Source organism: Myotis daubentonii, chromosome 1 (assembly GCF_963259705.1).
Source record: "Myotis daubentonii chromosome 1, mMyoDau2.1, whole genome shotgun sequence".
Taxonomy (NCBI): Eukaryota; Metazoa; Chordata; class Mammalia; order Chiroptera; family Vespertilionidae; genus Myotis; species Myotis daubentonii.
In genome coordinates, this window is record NC_081840.1 from 205040831 (window position 1) to 205057837 (window position 17007).

Genomic DNA, 17007 nt, shown 5'->3' on the forward strand with positions numbered 1-17007 from the left:
TATAGATTTATTGTAAAGAAATCTGTTTCTGACAGCAGGTTACATGCTCTAAGAGTTTTGTTTTATTCATCATTTTCTTTGCCATTTCCTCGCATACTGTTTAGCACATAATTTATTTGAGATAAAATTTTAAAATAATTAACTTTAACCTGTTGAGATGGTTTCCATTTCTAAACCTTAATCAGTGGTTCTATGCTGTCCAAAGCAAAGCATATTCTCTGGAAATAAACTAGATATTAAATTATTAAAGCAGAGGCATAGCAATATAATACCCAAACTAATATGAGGCATGTCATTATTTTGTGATTCACTTCATACAACTTATGAAAAACATCACTTTTCAAGTCTTTTTGTTGTTTTATTTCTTTTTTTTTTTTTTTTAACATCCTGCCTTGTTCCAGAAGCATTTCAGGCAGTTTACCAGAAAAAATGCACATACTTAAATTATTATAAAATCATATATAAATAGAAGAAGGACATCACAATGAAGGAAAATAGACTATCAGTTTGTCCACCATTGGGCCAAAACGTTACCCGTAGTTCATAGGTAGAGTAACTAAGTTTCAAATTGAGTTTCTTGGCTACCACAGTAAACCATGAGGTGGGGAGGTAGTTATATTTCTTTCATCAAAACATGGAAGCATCAATTCCCTCAGAAAAATAAAGATTTTCTTACACTGAATTCTCTTTTTAAAACAACATCATATGGGTTTTATATCAGGAAAAACTGGGTACTGTTGCAAGTAGTAATGTCAACATTTTTTCCAATAAATGCAGTAATTAATTTCATATTGATGTTTCTTGTAGTCCCCTTCAATAAAAACTGAAGGCATTACATTAACATACAACTCAGTGAAGGCAATTCTTCAAGGATCTAAGCTAATATGGTCTAAATATATAGCTTTCTCATGGCCCAATTTAATCCAAGGAAAGACTTTAGAGTACTTAGAGAAGTGGATGGACTGTGTAACCTTCAAAGGATTTTCTGTAAGTATCACTTTTCTTAGTCAGGAGGGTTAGCAGATAGTTAATACCATTGTCTGGCCAGGGAGCATGTTGTTTTACAAGTAATGGGCTCTCTAGTCACCACAATGACGGTAAAAAAGCAACATGGGATGTAAAAAGAGCGTAGTTACCACTATGGAGATGTGGTGTTTTCTCCAAAGTCTATTATATGTAGTGTTATATTTACAAAAGCTCCCTTGTTCTACGGGACAAGTTTGAGATTCTTTCCAACTCTAAAACTATGTGGTGGTTCTTTTTATTTATGTGTCAGGCCGGTAGGTGTCTATATTTTAGCTAGAGCAATTGCTGAAGATATTAGCACATTACTTTACCTAGTACTATAAGGAAGCCAAGATTGGTTAGCCACTCTGGTGTAAGACATTTCGATTTCTGTAATCAGAAAATGTCTAGACCTGAGGTTTTAAATAGATATTCAGAACTCCAATAAAATAATAAGCTCAGAATATCCTGAATTCTATAAAACATCATTTTAAAAATAGAATTTAATTAATGTTGGTTATATTTCCTTTTCATTCCACTTTGATAGCAACATCAACAACTTTTATAGTGGCATAATTTACATTTTCCCTAACTAGTGTAAAAAATGCATCATTTACTGATTTTGTTCATAAGCCACATTATCCCCCTTCTCACTTATATGAGTTTCAATCGCCAGTAAAACAACTCCCACAAACATTGTTTTTACATTTGAGCTTATTTCTTGATTTCCCAGTCTCCTACATCTATAGATGGTAAAATTGAGAAATTTCAGGAGAATTACATAATAGAATTGTAGAATAAACTATTGAAATCTGTTTCTATTAATCTAATGAAAATGATTATATTCTACAAAAACTAATGTTTGTACATATTATATATGTATATGTGTGTACATAAAATCAGAGTCATCATCCTAGTACCTGCCATTCATTTACCATTAAGCAAACATTTTTAGAGCCTGCCAGGAGCTCCGCATTGCATAGTCTGTGCCTCCAAGGAGCTTGCAATCAAGTGGAAGGGGAAAAAGAAGATGTGACAAAGATATGCCACAGAGAGACAAGCAGGAGGGTGCTGTGGAAGCACATTTACAGGGGACTGATGTCTTAACAGATGTGATTCTGAGCTGAGTCTGGGTAAAATGTACTTGACACAGGGGACCCCTGTGGGTTGATTACTGTCCCTAGCTTTCTTGAGGTGTTATTCGCAGGCTAGGGAGTACAGAAAGGTATATAGATTTAGGTTGGCAGTGAAAGTAACCTTAATTCATTTCTGGATATTTCATGTTTTAAAAACTTGTAGGCTTATGTAGGTGAAGTCTAGTGAAACAGTGAGTGAGAATTCTGGTGTTCTGATTTGTTAGTGCCTCTGCTCTAGAGTTTGTTACGTATTTTTGGTACCACCTGTGCAGTTACTTACAATTGAAGGGGGGCAGGAAGGGTGCTGGTAAGAGTTAGTGTAGAGTTCTATCTGTAGCTGCCCTTGTAGCAGGCAACATTAATATGTTCTGTTTCTTTGTCTATAGTCTAAACCGTACACCGTAATTCCTAACCCAACTTAAATGTCTCTCTTCCACCAAACCTTCCTTGAGCTCCTTTGTACAGTGCTTATGTTTTCTTCCAAAAATATAAAGTACATTTTTAAATATATTATATACCAGTAATTATTATCTAGCTTGTAATTGAATTCTGACTCTCATTACTCGCCACTGAATACTATGTATTTCACTGTGGCTCAAATACTTACATTTGTTCATTTGATTCTCACAAAAGTTCGATATGGATTTGGTGTAATTACTTCCATTTTAATCAAACTAGAAGCTGAAGAAGGGAGATGTTAAGAAATATTCTCAAGGCCCCAATTCTTTAGAAATGAAATGTGATGTCATTTTAAGTGATGCTTAGGTGTAGTTGAAATAATACAAACACCATATGTTACATACTTTGTGGGTTAAGAGTCCTTATCGAAAATTGACCCAGTAACATAAATTGGACTATTTTAGTAACAAGTACTTCTAAGTTTCAAACTGCTTCCTCAGAGTGAAACTCACATTGCATGGTGTTTAAAGCAGAGGTTAGAAGTCACACCCATCTAGCTTTGTGTGCTTTTTCATCCATTGCATAAACGCGAGGCCTGGTCATGTCACGAAACCTCTCTAGCCTCCCTTTCTGAATTTGTAACATGGGGTTAATAGTAGAACTTACTTCTTACCCAGTAGTGAAGTTTGTCACAGATGACACCTAGGCTGATCATTCAACCTGACACATACTAGTGCTGGGAAAGTGTTAGCTATCAACTCGCCATCACTGTCCATTTGTAACACGGTAACTACAAGTGTCACTACTGCAGAAAGGCTATGTTTTCACTGCGTATGAAGATGCAGAACGTACTCCCTCGCCCCATTTCCTCTTCTACTCCAGCCCGGTCTGGAAGAATGTCTCATCCAGGGAAAAGGAGAGGGAAAAGCCAGATGCCAGTGAAGGACAGAGGATCCAGCCCTGTTTTCAGAACCTCCTGTCCTTTCAGGGGCCCTTTCCAATCTTATTTTACGCAAATATTTTGAGAATTTTTAATTCAAAATAACTGATCCTGCTCTAGGCCGATTGGTCCTCTAATTCTGTTGATTTACACTATTCACTATTTTGTATAATTCATTGCTGGCTCCATTTTATTTGCATTTTAATAACTAACAATACATTTATATTAATATAAAAATGCTGGTAAACACTGTTGATATTTTCTGGCTTCATTAATTCAGCTGCATATTATGTGCCAATAATCACACAACTAAAGAAGGAATTTACACTTTGTGAAAAATATCATGATGGGGATAAAATAAGCTGAGTGTGATGAAAGAGTTTACATGGGAACAAGGACTCTGGTAGAGTAGTTAAGGAATGCCTTTCTGAGGAAATGACATTTCAACCAAGATCCACATTGGAGAGGGAATAGATCATGTGAAAATCAGGATGGATGGAAGGAATGAGGCTGCAGAAGTAGCAGGGCCAGAGGCACCAAACAAGGAAATATTCTGAAAACGGAAGCTATTTTCGTGGACTGGTATATCATAAGCAAAAGAAAAAAGGCCTTGGTAAGAAGTGTTGATTTTACTGCAAGTTCCAAGATATAATACTAAAGAGATTTAGGCAGAAGAGTGACATGATCCCATTTATGTCTTTTTAAAAAATCCCTGTGGCCAGAGTGTGTCTAATGGTTGGACAAGGTCACTCCGGGCTGGAGAGCATACAGGAATGTCCATTCATCCAGGCAGGAGTTACAGTGACCCCGACTAGAGTCATGGGAGCTGACCTGGGGATTATGAGGAGAAACAGGTTGTGGATAAGCTGGCAAAAATAAAATGAAAAGTTTGTATTTCATCTTCCTCCTTACGTTTTTAGTGTTCATTACACTGCCACCTGCATATGGTTACAATTTTTTACCATCCGAGTGAAGCACTGGTGTTTGAGTGTGACATGAAGGGAGGAAATCCTGCTATCAAGTTAAAGAAATTAAATTTCTTTATTCAGAATCTGAAATCATTCATTATAAATGATCATTCCCCTTGTTGAAATATTTTTGCATTTCACTTAGTCACTCACTCACTCATTCAACAAATATGTGAGTTACTTATAGTAGTCAAAATTGTTGTGTCGTGTATTACAGTTGTATGTTATTGTTTCAATGGGAACAAAAAATGGCTCTCCAGGAAAATGGTACCATTGATCTTCTTCAGAGGGCATCCTCACCTTCATGGTTTTAGGACTTTATAAACTTCTTTTATTTATTTCCCTACATTCTTTATTTCTGGTGGATAATGATGTTTATCAAGATACTCATCTTCACAATTGGAACTGAAGTTTGGAAAGTGTTAAGAGACAGGCTCAACCCACGTTCTGTTCATTCTTGTGTTTTTCAATAGAAAAAAGAGAAAGCCTCTGTCATGATCCAGAACAACGCCTATGCAGTGGCTGTTGCCAATTATGCCCCGAATCTTTCAAAAGACCCAGTTCTCTCCACCATCTCCAAGAGCGCAGCCACGCCAGAACCCAACAAGAAGCCGGAGAACAAGCCAGCCGAAGCCAAGAAAACCTTCAACAGTGTTAGCAAAATTGACAGAATGTCTAGAATAGTCTTCCCAGTTTTGTTTGGTACCTTTAATCTGGTTTACTGGGCTACGTATTTAAACAGGGAACCTGTTTTAGGGGTCAGTCCTTGAGTGTAGGCACAGGTTAACTTTGGGATGCGTAGCACCATGAAGCTCGGTTTGTTTTGCTCTGTACAGTCTGACTAGTAACTGCTAATTGGTGAACCAACATGTACAGTATGTATATAGCGATATAGCCTAACCGTACACCTTTCAAGGAGACATGAATTTGCTACTGCGTGGAACTGTAGGCAGAAAGTACCTCGTGCCCAAATCATGACTTACCCTAGGAACTGGCTTAAGATGGATTTCAGACGACCTGATTTATTTCCTCTTGTAACAGCGATGAAACTGGAGACCCCCTACCACACTTTATGAACTTTTTTTTGACTTGGGTCTTATATAGAAGTGTTTTTCTACTGTTGCTTAACTGTAATGTAAGATAACATTGTAATTCCAGGATCAATTCTTCTAAATAACAGAACCTCATATCAGCAACTTCAGTCCCTTCTTGGGTGGTCAGAATCCCTCCTAGCATAATTGGAAGCTTAGCACACATTAGAAGGAACACTAGAGATTTGACATCAGCTTTTAATTCCTCTCTATAGTATCTATAGCCATGTACATATTATAGCATGACAAGCCCAAATAATTATGAGTAACACCGATCTGGATGCCTAGAATTTAGTGACTACCAGAATGCCATGGTCATTACATTTTTAGCATCAGAGTTTATTTGAAAGTCATAATGGAAATCCTTATGGTCATTTTAATCATTGGAAACTCTCTTAAATTGTTTGGAAAAGTAAAATGAAAATGTGTCTTACTCTTTCCAGGTATGTGTTGTTTTGAAATTGATCAGCTCAATTTTCTCGGTGCTGGAGACTGGAAAAAGCAGCCCGTTTGGCTGCTGTGGAGCAGCTTTCATATTAGAGTAGAAAATTGTGCCAGAAACTCCCACCACTGAGAACTCACAGGTGTCACAGAATATAGATATGTAGGTGAACACTTACATGATTCTCTTCTTTCCTGTTTACTGCAAATTCTGCCTTAAGGCTTCTTTTCATCAGGACTCAGAAGCCACCAATTACAATGGAAAGGGCAGTGAGTTGGCACATTTCTTCTGTCTTGAAAGCAGCACTCTCAGATAAGAATTCAACGTAAATCTGCTTTTGTAAATTGCAACTTTAAATTTCACTGACTCAAATTTACAACAGCTTTGTATACCGGGAGAGGTTTTGGTAAGAGTTGAACATTTTTAAACTGCAACTTCAAAGCATCACCAAGATCGCAAATCAGTTCATACGCACACACATAACACACACACACACACACACACACACACAATTAGCTACCTTAGAACACATACACAAACAAGTGGCTAAATTAAAAACTAAATTTTTCTACTTTATATAATTATTTATGGATGAATTTTATTTTTCTTCTAATATTCAAAAAAAATGCTCTTTATGCCCCTCAAACATGTTAATAGAAGGTAACAATTGTGTCTTATGCCTGGATTCAATGTTTTTGGCAAACTTAAAATCCTTTTGATTCACATACACATTAGCAGTTATTAGTTGACTTTTACTAGTAGATATGATGGTGTTTTTGTAGCAACATCAGTAGTCAAATAGTGGCATTTCTTGCAATTTTGTACAGTATTTCAGAATAGTGCATAAATAGATACATTCATAAAATCAGTAAAATGATTATCTTATTGAAGTAAGCAGAGGCACAAAAACTGCTATCCCTTTGCCTAGTCTAAAATGTTTTATGTTTTCTTCATTTTAGTGTGGTTTTTATTATGTGCTTTGCATGGTTATCTTATTACCAAGGTCACAAATGCATCTGTTTAACAGAATTCACCCTGAAGACAGCCTTGACAGTAAACATTCCCTCACGAAATGTAATCTATCATCTATAATAAAAAAAGAGTAATATGCTAATTAGACTGGACGTCCTTCCAGAAGACCTGGATGAAGCCAGGGCTGCAAGGGAAGCCCGGGTCTCGGGTGTCAGCCGGGGGAAGCTGGTGCTGGCAGCCGGGGGAAGGAAGGCATACTCTTGCATAAATTTCGTGCATTGGGCTGCTAGTCTTTAATAAAAGAAAAGTATTATATGAGCCAATATATGTATTTCTTTAATCCCATTTCAGAAACACCTTATTTTTTATCTAAATAGTTTTAAAATGTGCACTTTGTGTATACATTGAAATGGAAGATATCCTATTTTCTTCCACATTTAAATATAGCATAACTCTTTCATGTAGTTTAGGGAAGTGTGCAATAGTCCCAGAATGTCCACAGTGTTGAAAGCAAGCAATAAAAATGCTTTGTATGACATGCTATTATTAAACACCTTAAAAATATTGCCCTTATAAGTTCTGCACTGGCCCTTTAATGTCTGACTATAAATCATACATTTAAAAATATGTAGATGTGTAAATGGCTGTTTCTGCAGGACAAAAGACAAGACTCGTCTACACCTTCAGCAAAGGATTGAGCCTACACTTGATGGCATCCATTTTATTAAAATTAATTGTAGATTGACCAGAAAAGTTATAATTATTGTTATTTGATTTTTTGTTTCAATTGTTAAAATCTTATTTGAGCCTGATGACAACCTGGCAGTTTAAATTTTATGGTCAGGATTTCCTATTATTTCTCTAACTTCAGTAAATTTTTCACAAATTATTTAATCTTTTAAAGTTTAGATAAACCAAAGAGAGCCTTTGATCTTGCTGGAGAGAAGGAGGTTGCTCCACGGAAAAAGGACTTTAAATTATAAAACCATTGTCTTCACAGTTATTCTCTCTTCCATAAACCACTTTAAAATACAAATTAGAAGTGGCATATTAAAATGACTATTTGGGGGGGGAAACATTTTAAATATAGTACGTGTTCTCTTTGGTTCATAACATTACGCTTATTTTATGTAGTTGTACGTTAATGTAATGGGTTACAGAATATACAAAATGTAGACAAATACATGTACATGTATGGAAATAAAATCTCATTTTTGTATAGCTACTGCTCTGATTCAGCTAATTGCTCAACAAATATTTTTTACCTCCAACTATGTGTTATGCAATGGGAAGGCTGTTACTACCACTCACATCATATCCACAGAACTGAGTTAAAAAGTAAAGTACATCTCATTCTTATAAAGACTTAAATGACTAAACGGAACATAGAAATCAATTTAGCACTGAGAGTTGCTTACTTGCCTATGAGATCGCTAGTGTGCTAAGATGGTAACTGTTTCTTTTCTCCCTTCCATGCTCCTAGGTTTTTTAAATATAAAAATGGAATTAATATAACCATTTAATGTTTTTTTTAACCTTCAGTGATTTTTAAGTGTCAATCAATAATTAGTAGTCTTTTCAGGGAATCTCTGTATTTTGAATTGATCTCAGGTTTGGATCACTGATGCCCTTGAGCCACGTTTGCTTAAATGGTTCACACTTTATTTAAAAAAGAACACAGAAACCCTTATTTCACTCATACTTTTCACATGTTTATGATGTGGCTCTTTTTATATTCCTGGCCAAGGGCACAGAATTCTGCTCTGATATCATAGATTCCAATGGACACCCAAGCTCTATGGGTTCAGTGGATAGTGGACTCTGGCCTGGCCTCTTATCATTCTATTGGGAGGACAAGAGAAGTAGCTTAGGTCACCTCCTGCAAAGTCATGGTTCTTCAGGCATCTATTAAGAATTTTTTTCAACTAGTGCCCGTGAAACACTAAAATTTTTATTGCTTAATTTGAAATCTGAGGTCATATTGGTAGGTTTGTTACACAGGTTGCTTCTGGTATTAGCCTTCTGGCATTTCTACATTTATCAGCATATTTTGGAGCAATTGCCTGATTTTTTTTCATATAAAAATATTCAGAATTTCAAAGGAATCATGAGCTGGGCCATTGCTACCCTGTATTGCATTTATTTTCCTTTTAATTGGGGTTGCATAGGCACCTTGAGCTTCCCTTTTATTAATCCAAAATATACATAATCATAAAAATTAAATTTCAAACGATGCAGTTTTGACTGTCTGCTTGGGAACCAAAGACATTGTATCTAAATCACTAATAACGACATGGAAAAGACAAATTATGATATTTGCTTCTATGCATGCTTTAAATATTAAATTCACTATTTAATAAATATTTTTAATATTTATAATCTTGTTTTGTCAACATTATATAAAAGTAATCATATTTTCCATTGGTGTTAAGCACTCATAGTTTTATCAAAGACAAATTTAGGGTCTCTAAAACAAGAAAAGAAGAGAGAACGCCACCAGAATAATGAGTTGTTACTAATTAAACTATGTGAAGCATTTTCTCTTTTAATTTCCTAATAAAGAGGAGAAATTATACATGCATAAGTATATATTGAAATACCTAACAGTCATGATTCTATCAAGGTATGCACCATGATTAAAACCCTGAAATAGATCAAGTTCATGTAAAAGGTATTTGGAGAAGGTGACATTCAATAAATTATTCAATATCTACTTCTTTATAAGAATTTTATATCATGTTATTTCCTTAAAATTCTTAACTTTCCAACTTATTTAGACCACTGGTCTCAATTTTATTTAGTTGAAATAGTTTTTACATAGACAGCATTTTCTTATACATATGTAATTATATACCCCACTTCAGATCATCCCCTCTGTGTTGTATTTAATGCATTACATCAATTAATATTGCCAATAGGTGTGAACAACATATTTATGTTTCAGTTTAGAGCAATAGCCCCAAAGAACCTGTAGGTCTTAACTTTGATTATAAGTAAGTGTGTGCATGTACATGTGTGTGTATGTGTGCATGTATTTCCCAGTTATGAAATAATATTTTGAGAAGTTTAGACAAACCTATGAAATATAAACAATTTATTTTATTAATGGATCCAATCACAAATGTAGCTCTAATTAAACTATCAATTCACTGAGCCAATAGATTAGCTTTTTAAGTAGATCTGTAATAAACTTATTAATTGGAATTTAGTTGAGCTATAGAAATGGCTAGAAATAGCCTTCTTATAAAGGAATAACCATTTTTTTCTGATACACTTCTATTTGGTTCTTTTGAGCCATTAAATTAACCATTATATCACAATTCTGCTTGTAAATTATAATAGAAAAAAATATTTTAGCTTCAAGTTTCTCAGTGGAGGTTTGTGAAAGCTTCCATTTAGTTAAACATCTGGTTGTTCATTTGCAAGTAGCAAGTCATCTACATTCACTACTGGTTAGCTGCACACCTTTTTAAATTGAAACAGTTCTAAGCATATTATTATAGAGAGTTCATCTAAAAGCACATGCTATCATTGCATGCTAGTCAAAGTTATTACTCATTCAGTCCTCACAACTACCGTAATCACTGTGTGATTCTTAAAGGTGTGGAAGCTTAAATTTTCTATATAGTACACCAACATGCCACTCTAACACATATTTCAGGCAAAGTAAAAAAAAAGCTATATATTTTTTTTTGCTTTAACTCAACTTTATATTCATATATTTTGGGGAGCATCAATCCAATAAGAAGCCACTATCTGCTTTCTACACAGTAAAATCAAGCAAAACTAAAAGTGAACTGCACAGCAACCAATAATCTACTTTTGTGAAAACAGCTGTTTACTAACATTGGTTACAGTTTAGAGTTTGGGAATACATTATTTTTTTCTGTTTTGACCCATATGTACTTATAATGTATGGAAAAATGCTTAAAGTTGATTAAACACACAAAAGAAACACTTCCTTCTTTATGTTCTTCTCTTTTATGCCGGTTTTGTAAGGGATTGGAGAGGTTTTTATTGATCATATTGATGGTTTCATGCCATTTAAATCCACTGGACTTCAAATGTTATGTGTTGATTTCATCAAACAAGTTCTTACAAACTATTATAAATAGGAGGAAGCCTAAACTGACCAAAAATAAATGCCAGTGCAGGGAATCCAAGTGTTGAATTAGCTTGGTTGGTATGAAAATTGGAGTTTTTCATGCTTAGTTTCAGAAGACCAACTTTACCACAACATGCTGCCAGATGCAAGCCTGGATAAATAAGTACCTCCAACAAAGTGTATTTGTGCAAACGATTGGTCCTAGGGAAGGAAAACAAAGTAGTTAAATAGAATTGCTTTAGGAATGATGCCTCATGGATTCATTCACAATTAATTTATATTTAAAATATTCAACACAGTAGTGGAAGCACTTGTGTTTTATGCCCAGCATAATGTGTAAAGAAGTTTAATGTGTAATTAGAAAGGCCTAAGGGAAGTTGAACTTTGAGCTACAATATTCATGAATTAAACTTGACTATCTATGAGTAAGTCTTTGATTGTTTGTTGTTGATCTTGGGTGCCTGCTCCATAGTTGATTTCAAGTTTGTTGGTATCCAATTTTTTTTTCAAGATTTTTCTGAACAAATGTAATCTGGTTTGGTGTGCTCCAAACTGAGTAACATGACTATGATGAAATATTTTTCGTAGAGGTGGCATACATGGAAACTATAAAAAGCTTCATATTTGTTGCTACATTAGAAAAACAAGGCAAAACAAAAAAAAAAGACTAAAATATTTTCCCTTGGTACAAGTTGATAAAAAAAAAAAGTATATGCATAAAGAATGCATGATAAAGTTCTAATTGTAAACATTAAATAGTCACATTAGGTGAAACTTGAAAATTTTGGGGTGACGGTATCCTTGTATGGTAGGTTTTCCAGTTTTAGGAAATCATTCAGGAGCTAATAATATTTGTAATTTGTGACCTTGTTGTAATTGGGAAAAGTCGCTATTTTTTATGTATGTAAGATAATTTGACCTTTATTGAATGTGTCATTATGCTTGCTATTTAAAAAATTCCTGATTAATCACATGCAAATTAATGCTAAACATTATCTTTTTGTACTTATTAAAATTAATTTAAATATATTTGATCTGAAAATTGTGTTTTTTGTACTTTAATCATTGCATGTTTGCTTACAAGACTTGAATTTACTATAAATGTGACTTTTGATTTGAAATGTTGTTTCTTAACTTCTTTTTTTAAAATATATTTTTATTGATCTCAGAGAGGAAGGGAGAGGGAGAGTGAGATAGATACAACTATGATGAGAGAGAATCATGGATCAGCTGCCTCCTGCAAGTCCCCCACTGGGGATCGAGCCCACAACCTGGACATGTGCCCTTGACATGAATCGAACATGGGGCCTTCCATTCCTCAGGCCAAAATTCTACCCACTGAGCCAAACCAGCTAGGGCAGTGGTTCTCAGCCTTCCTAATGCAGCAACCCTTTCATACAGTTCCTCATGTTGTGGTGACCCTCAACCATAAAATCATTTTCGTTGCTACTTCATAACTGTACTTTTGCTACTATTATGAATCGTAATGTAAATATCTGACATGCAGGATGTATTTTCATTGTTACAAATTGAACATAATTAAAGCATAGTGATTAATCACAAAAACAATATGTAATTATATATGTGTTTTCAGTGGTCTTAGGCGACCCCTGTGAAAGGGTCGTTCGACCCCCAAAGGGGTTGCGACCCACAGGTTGAGAACCGCTGAGCTAGGGCAACATTGAATTTTGATCTGGGTTTAAGAAATGTGGGAAATGGGTATTTTTAAATACTTTTAACCTTTCTTTATTAATAACTTGGATTCTGCTGCCTGCTGCAATGAAAACCAAACTCATGAGACAGGTGCTGGTAAAAGGAAACGAGTTTATTTGACTGCTAGCACCCTGGGAAGATGGGGGATTTTTCCTAGTCCTCACAAACCCATCTGACCCTCTCAATGCAGGCCAGGGATTTTTATCAAGGAGGTGAGTGAAAACACAACAAAATGACCAAGGGGAGGGGTGTGGGCAACCCATCTCTCCTGGGTGTAAAGAGAAGGCTGAGGGAGTGTTGCTTCCCAAGGTTTCCTCTCCCTTTTCTGCATTATCTCTCTGAATGTGTAGTTTTAGTGGGGACAACTGTGGATTTTCTAGGCTGCATACCTTTCTCCCTTGAAACGGTCTTCTTTTAAGCTGTAGAAAGAGGCTAGATAAGAAAGAAAAACTCGGGGTTTTGTTTATACACTCTTAAGATACCAGAAGGTTGACTGCAACCTTAAAACAAATGGTATGCATAGCCTTTAATATAGCTTAAGTGGAATGTTAATTTCACAATTTCAGTGAACATGTTGGAGCTTAATTTCTTGATGATCATTTACCTGAGAACATTTATTTTTGTGAAACACCTAGTTCCTTTAATGGCTTGAAATTGTATAACATTCATTCCATGAATCAATAAAATAATCTATGGAGAATTCCTAAATTATGTCTGAAAATGTAAAATACTAAAAAGATGTTAACTAATAATGGAAGCATATAAGCCTTTAATTGCTCTTGCTTTCCTTCCAAACGAAAATACACATAAAATGGCAAAAAAAATGGAAGAACTTATCAATATTTAAAAGTCATAATGTCTGCCCCTTAAATGAGCTTACAAGGAGATCTCAGTGGGTATGTACTGGGACACCCTCAGGCTCATCTGAAGTCAAATCCATTTCAGACGACTGAACCTGTACCTGAGGAGAAAATATTTCTAATTCTCTAATTTTTCTTTTTTTGACTTTTACTTTATGTAATTACACTCCTCTTTTTGATATTCTGGTGTGCGATCTAGTGACTTAACTCTTCTAGGTAACTTCAGGGAATATTGAAATTAAGGTAGAGTATTATGCTGGAAGTTGCACTTGACTTACAAAAAGTCAGTGTCTTAGCCTTGACCCCTTTTATTAAGAACAAGAGCAACTTTTAGGTAGTGTGAGCATCAAAGGAACTCAGGGAAAGGATATAACATGTCTCCTACTGAAAGGAAGTTTAGGGATAAAATAGGCAGGTTTAGGAAGTCTTAGGAATAAAGAGGATCCATGGGGGAGGAATGAGGGTTGGGAGCCACCAGAAGGCATACATTCACAGAAAATAAAAAAGGTACCAAAGGATAAGGGGAGAGGAAGACGTACATTCATAGAAGATGAGAAGTCACGGAGTATAGGGGGAATGGAAACATACTTTCCCAGAGGATAGGGAAATGCCAACAAATGGCAGAACGAGGAAAATAGATTTTCACAGGCATTAAGAGAAGTGTTACAAGATGAGGGGGAGAGAAAGAGGGAGGCACCAGGTGGGTTTGGGGCTTTGAAGCTCATATTCTGCAAAAAGAGTGACCAATTAGAAGAGATGGGACCATAAAGTGGGGAAGGGGTCCAATTAGAAGGGAGCATGAAGAGAGCATTAAAGAACTACAGCCTTTATAAACCTTAGAAAAGGGGGCTTTGTGGGTTACCCCTTTGGGATCCCCTACCTACATGGGAAACTGTACTTGCTTCCAATAAATTTCCACCCTTATCACCCACCACGTTTTGTCTCTGGCTTCATTCTTCAAATCTATCTGGACAAGGACACAGGAAAGAAATCACCCTTGCATCCTGTTCAGGAAAACAACTGGAATCAATACAAAACATTAAAGCACCAGAACTCAGGGCAGGTAGGATGGGTAACAGACTTTAGCTATGTTAGAATAACAAGACTTACTTTGGTTTTCAGTTAAATAAAAATAGGAGCAATTTGGTCGAATCAGCTGTATTATCTACAGTAAAAATGATAAGCACTGTTGCTGGCCCACCCCTCTGCAGGGAGAGAGTCAGTGCCCATTGAAGGATGTCCAAGGTTCAGCATATACATCAACACATTGACTACTATAGTCAAATAAGATTGTTTTTTTACTTTGAAAAACTCCAAAACGAAAAATAAAATTTAAAAATATTTTTAAAAGGAGAAAATAAAAAGACTTGCTCTCAATGTTCATATTAATCATTGCATTTTCCAATTTATACAACTCAACTACTTAAGGATGAGATAATTTATAATTGAACTGTTAATATTTCTGTCTGTGTAATGTGTAAAATATAAAAATACAACTAATTAACATGTAGGAGAGCAAAGAACACAGATATTTTATAGATTTTGCTATATTCATCTCTTATTAAAATTACTCATGCTTTGTTTACATTGGGATGACAGGCCATCTACTTTACTATGCTAATAATTGCCCCTGTCAGCACAGTCCCTCAATAAGTGGAGGTGATTGGTGGCTAGTAACTGAGTCATGATTAAGATGTGGAGTTCTCTTAGAAGACAATTTTAGTGGCTCAGGTAACTGAGTCATGATTAAGATGTGGAGTTCTCTTAGAAGACAATTTTTTTTATCTCTAAAGAAATGTATCAGAATTATATTCTATTAGACAAAAGTGCACTTTATTGAAAGAACGTAAATAGATGATATTTCTATCACAATATATGGGAAATAAATATCCTATTGGTGTCCGTTTTTTTCATTTTTAAAAACTGGCAAAATATATATAACATAAAATTTATTGTCTTAACCACTTTTAAGGGTACAATTCAGTGGTATTAAGTACATTCACATTGTTGTGCAACCATCACCAACATCCATCCCAGAACTCTCTTCATTTTGTAAAACTGAACTAATCCTATATAATAAAAGCCTAATATGAAAATTTTACCCCTCAACCAGGAGTTTGACTGTTCACTGTGACATGCACTGACCACCAGGGGGTGGCGCAAAACACGGTGGGCATCAGTGACACAGTGCTGGCAGAGGGCAGCAGTGGAGGCATTGCTGGCCCCAATGGGCCCTGATGAGAGCTGGACCACAGTGGGATGGTGGAACAGGTGAGTCAGTGGTGCCAGGCTAAGGCAAGTGCTAGAGGGGGCCCAATCGCCCCGCTGGTTGCCCTGCAGACAGCAGGAGGTAGGGCTACCACCCGGCTCCCAAGCACTGAGGGAGCCGGGCAGGGAGCCTTGGCCCCTATCAATCACCACGCAGGAGGGATGGTGGAGCAGGTGAAGGAGCGGCACCAGTCCAAGGCATGGTGCCAGGTGGGGCTGCAGGGCTGGGAGCCTGGGGGTGCAAGCTAGGGTCCGATCCCCGCAGGCCACACGGAGGGACCCCACCTGTGCATGAATTCATACACCAAGCCTCTAGTAAACAATAATTCCCCATGACCCCTCAGCCTCTCCCACCAGCCTCTGGCAACCACCACTCAATTTTTTCATCTTCATTTTCTTATCATAGCCTAGCTTCTAGTAACTCCAGTTTTACTCTCTGTTACTGGAAAGAGATTAAAGCTTAATGTCAAACATAAATTATTCTGGCAAGAAATATATTCTAGGGCAAGGACAATCAACACATTCAAACTGCAAGAACAGGGCCAGAACAAGAGGGTGAAGAGATAAGGAGAAGTGGAATGGAATTGAAGCACATGTTGTAAATGAGGGAGGTAGAGTCCCTATTGATGACCAACAGTGGAGCTACAACTTCCTCACCTATTGTGCTCACAGTACATGCTGGGACACACTAATGTGAGATAAAATAAATAAAATGAAATAAAGTAATGAGAAGTGAATAGAATATTATTTTAGTCACGGAGTTGCAGCAGACAATAGCAGAAGATTAAAATAATCAGTCTTTGAATTTGAGTATCACGAAACTGCAATCAAGATTGAAACTTGCCCTGGCTGCTGTGGCTCAGTTGGTTGGATGTCCTTGCACTGAAAGGGATGCCATTTTGACTCCTGGTCAGGGCACATGCCCAGGTTGTGGCCTTCGTCACCAGCAGGAGGCATGCTGGAGGTTACTGATAGATGCTTTGCTCTCACATCCAAGTTTCTCTCTCTCTCCCTTTCTCTTAAACATCAATAAAATGTTTTTTAAAAAGATTTAGTCTTTTTAAAGACTATAGTCTTCCATATTTTATAGTCTTCCATATTTTCAAAA

At 36.1% G+C, this 17007-nt stretch overlaps 1 protein-coding gene across 2 annotated transcripts in view; it reads left to right on the forward strand.

The window, feature by feature from the left end:
• GABRA2 (gamma-aminobutyric acid type A receptor subunit alpha2) overlaps positions 1-7129 on the forward strand; it is a 107334-nt gene extending 100205 nt beyond the window's left edge. Inside the window, exons 9-10 of one of the 2 annotated variants that reach the window (XM_059671986.1) lie at positions 808-987; positions 4922-7129. In XM_059671986.1, the coding sequence (XP_059527969.1) occupies positions 808-987; positions 4922-5218 (477 nt within the window). In that variant the 3' untranslated portion in view covers positions 5219-7129. The remainder of the gene's footprint in view (positions 1-807; positions 988-4921) is intronic. The other variant, XM_059671975.1, reaches the window with a different exon arrangement.
• The last annotated feature ends 9878 nt before the right edge of the window (positions 7130-17007 follow it).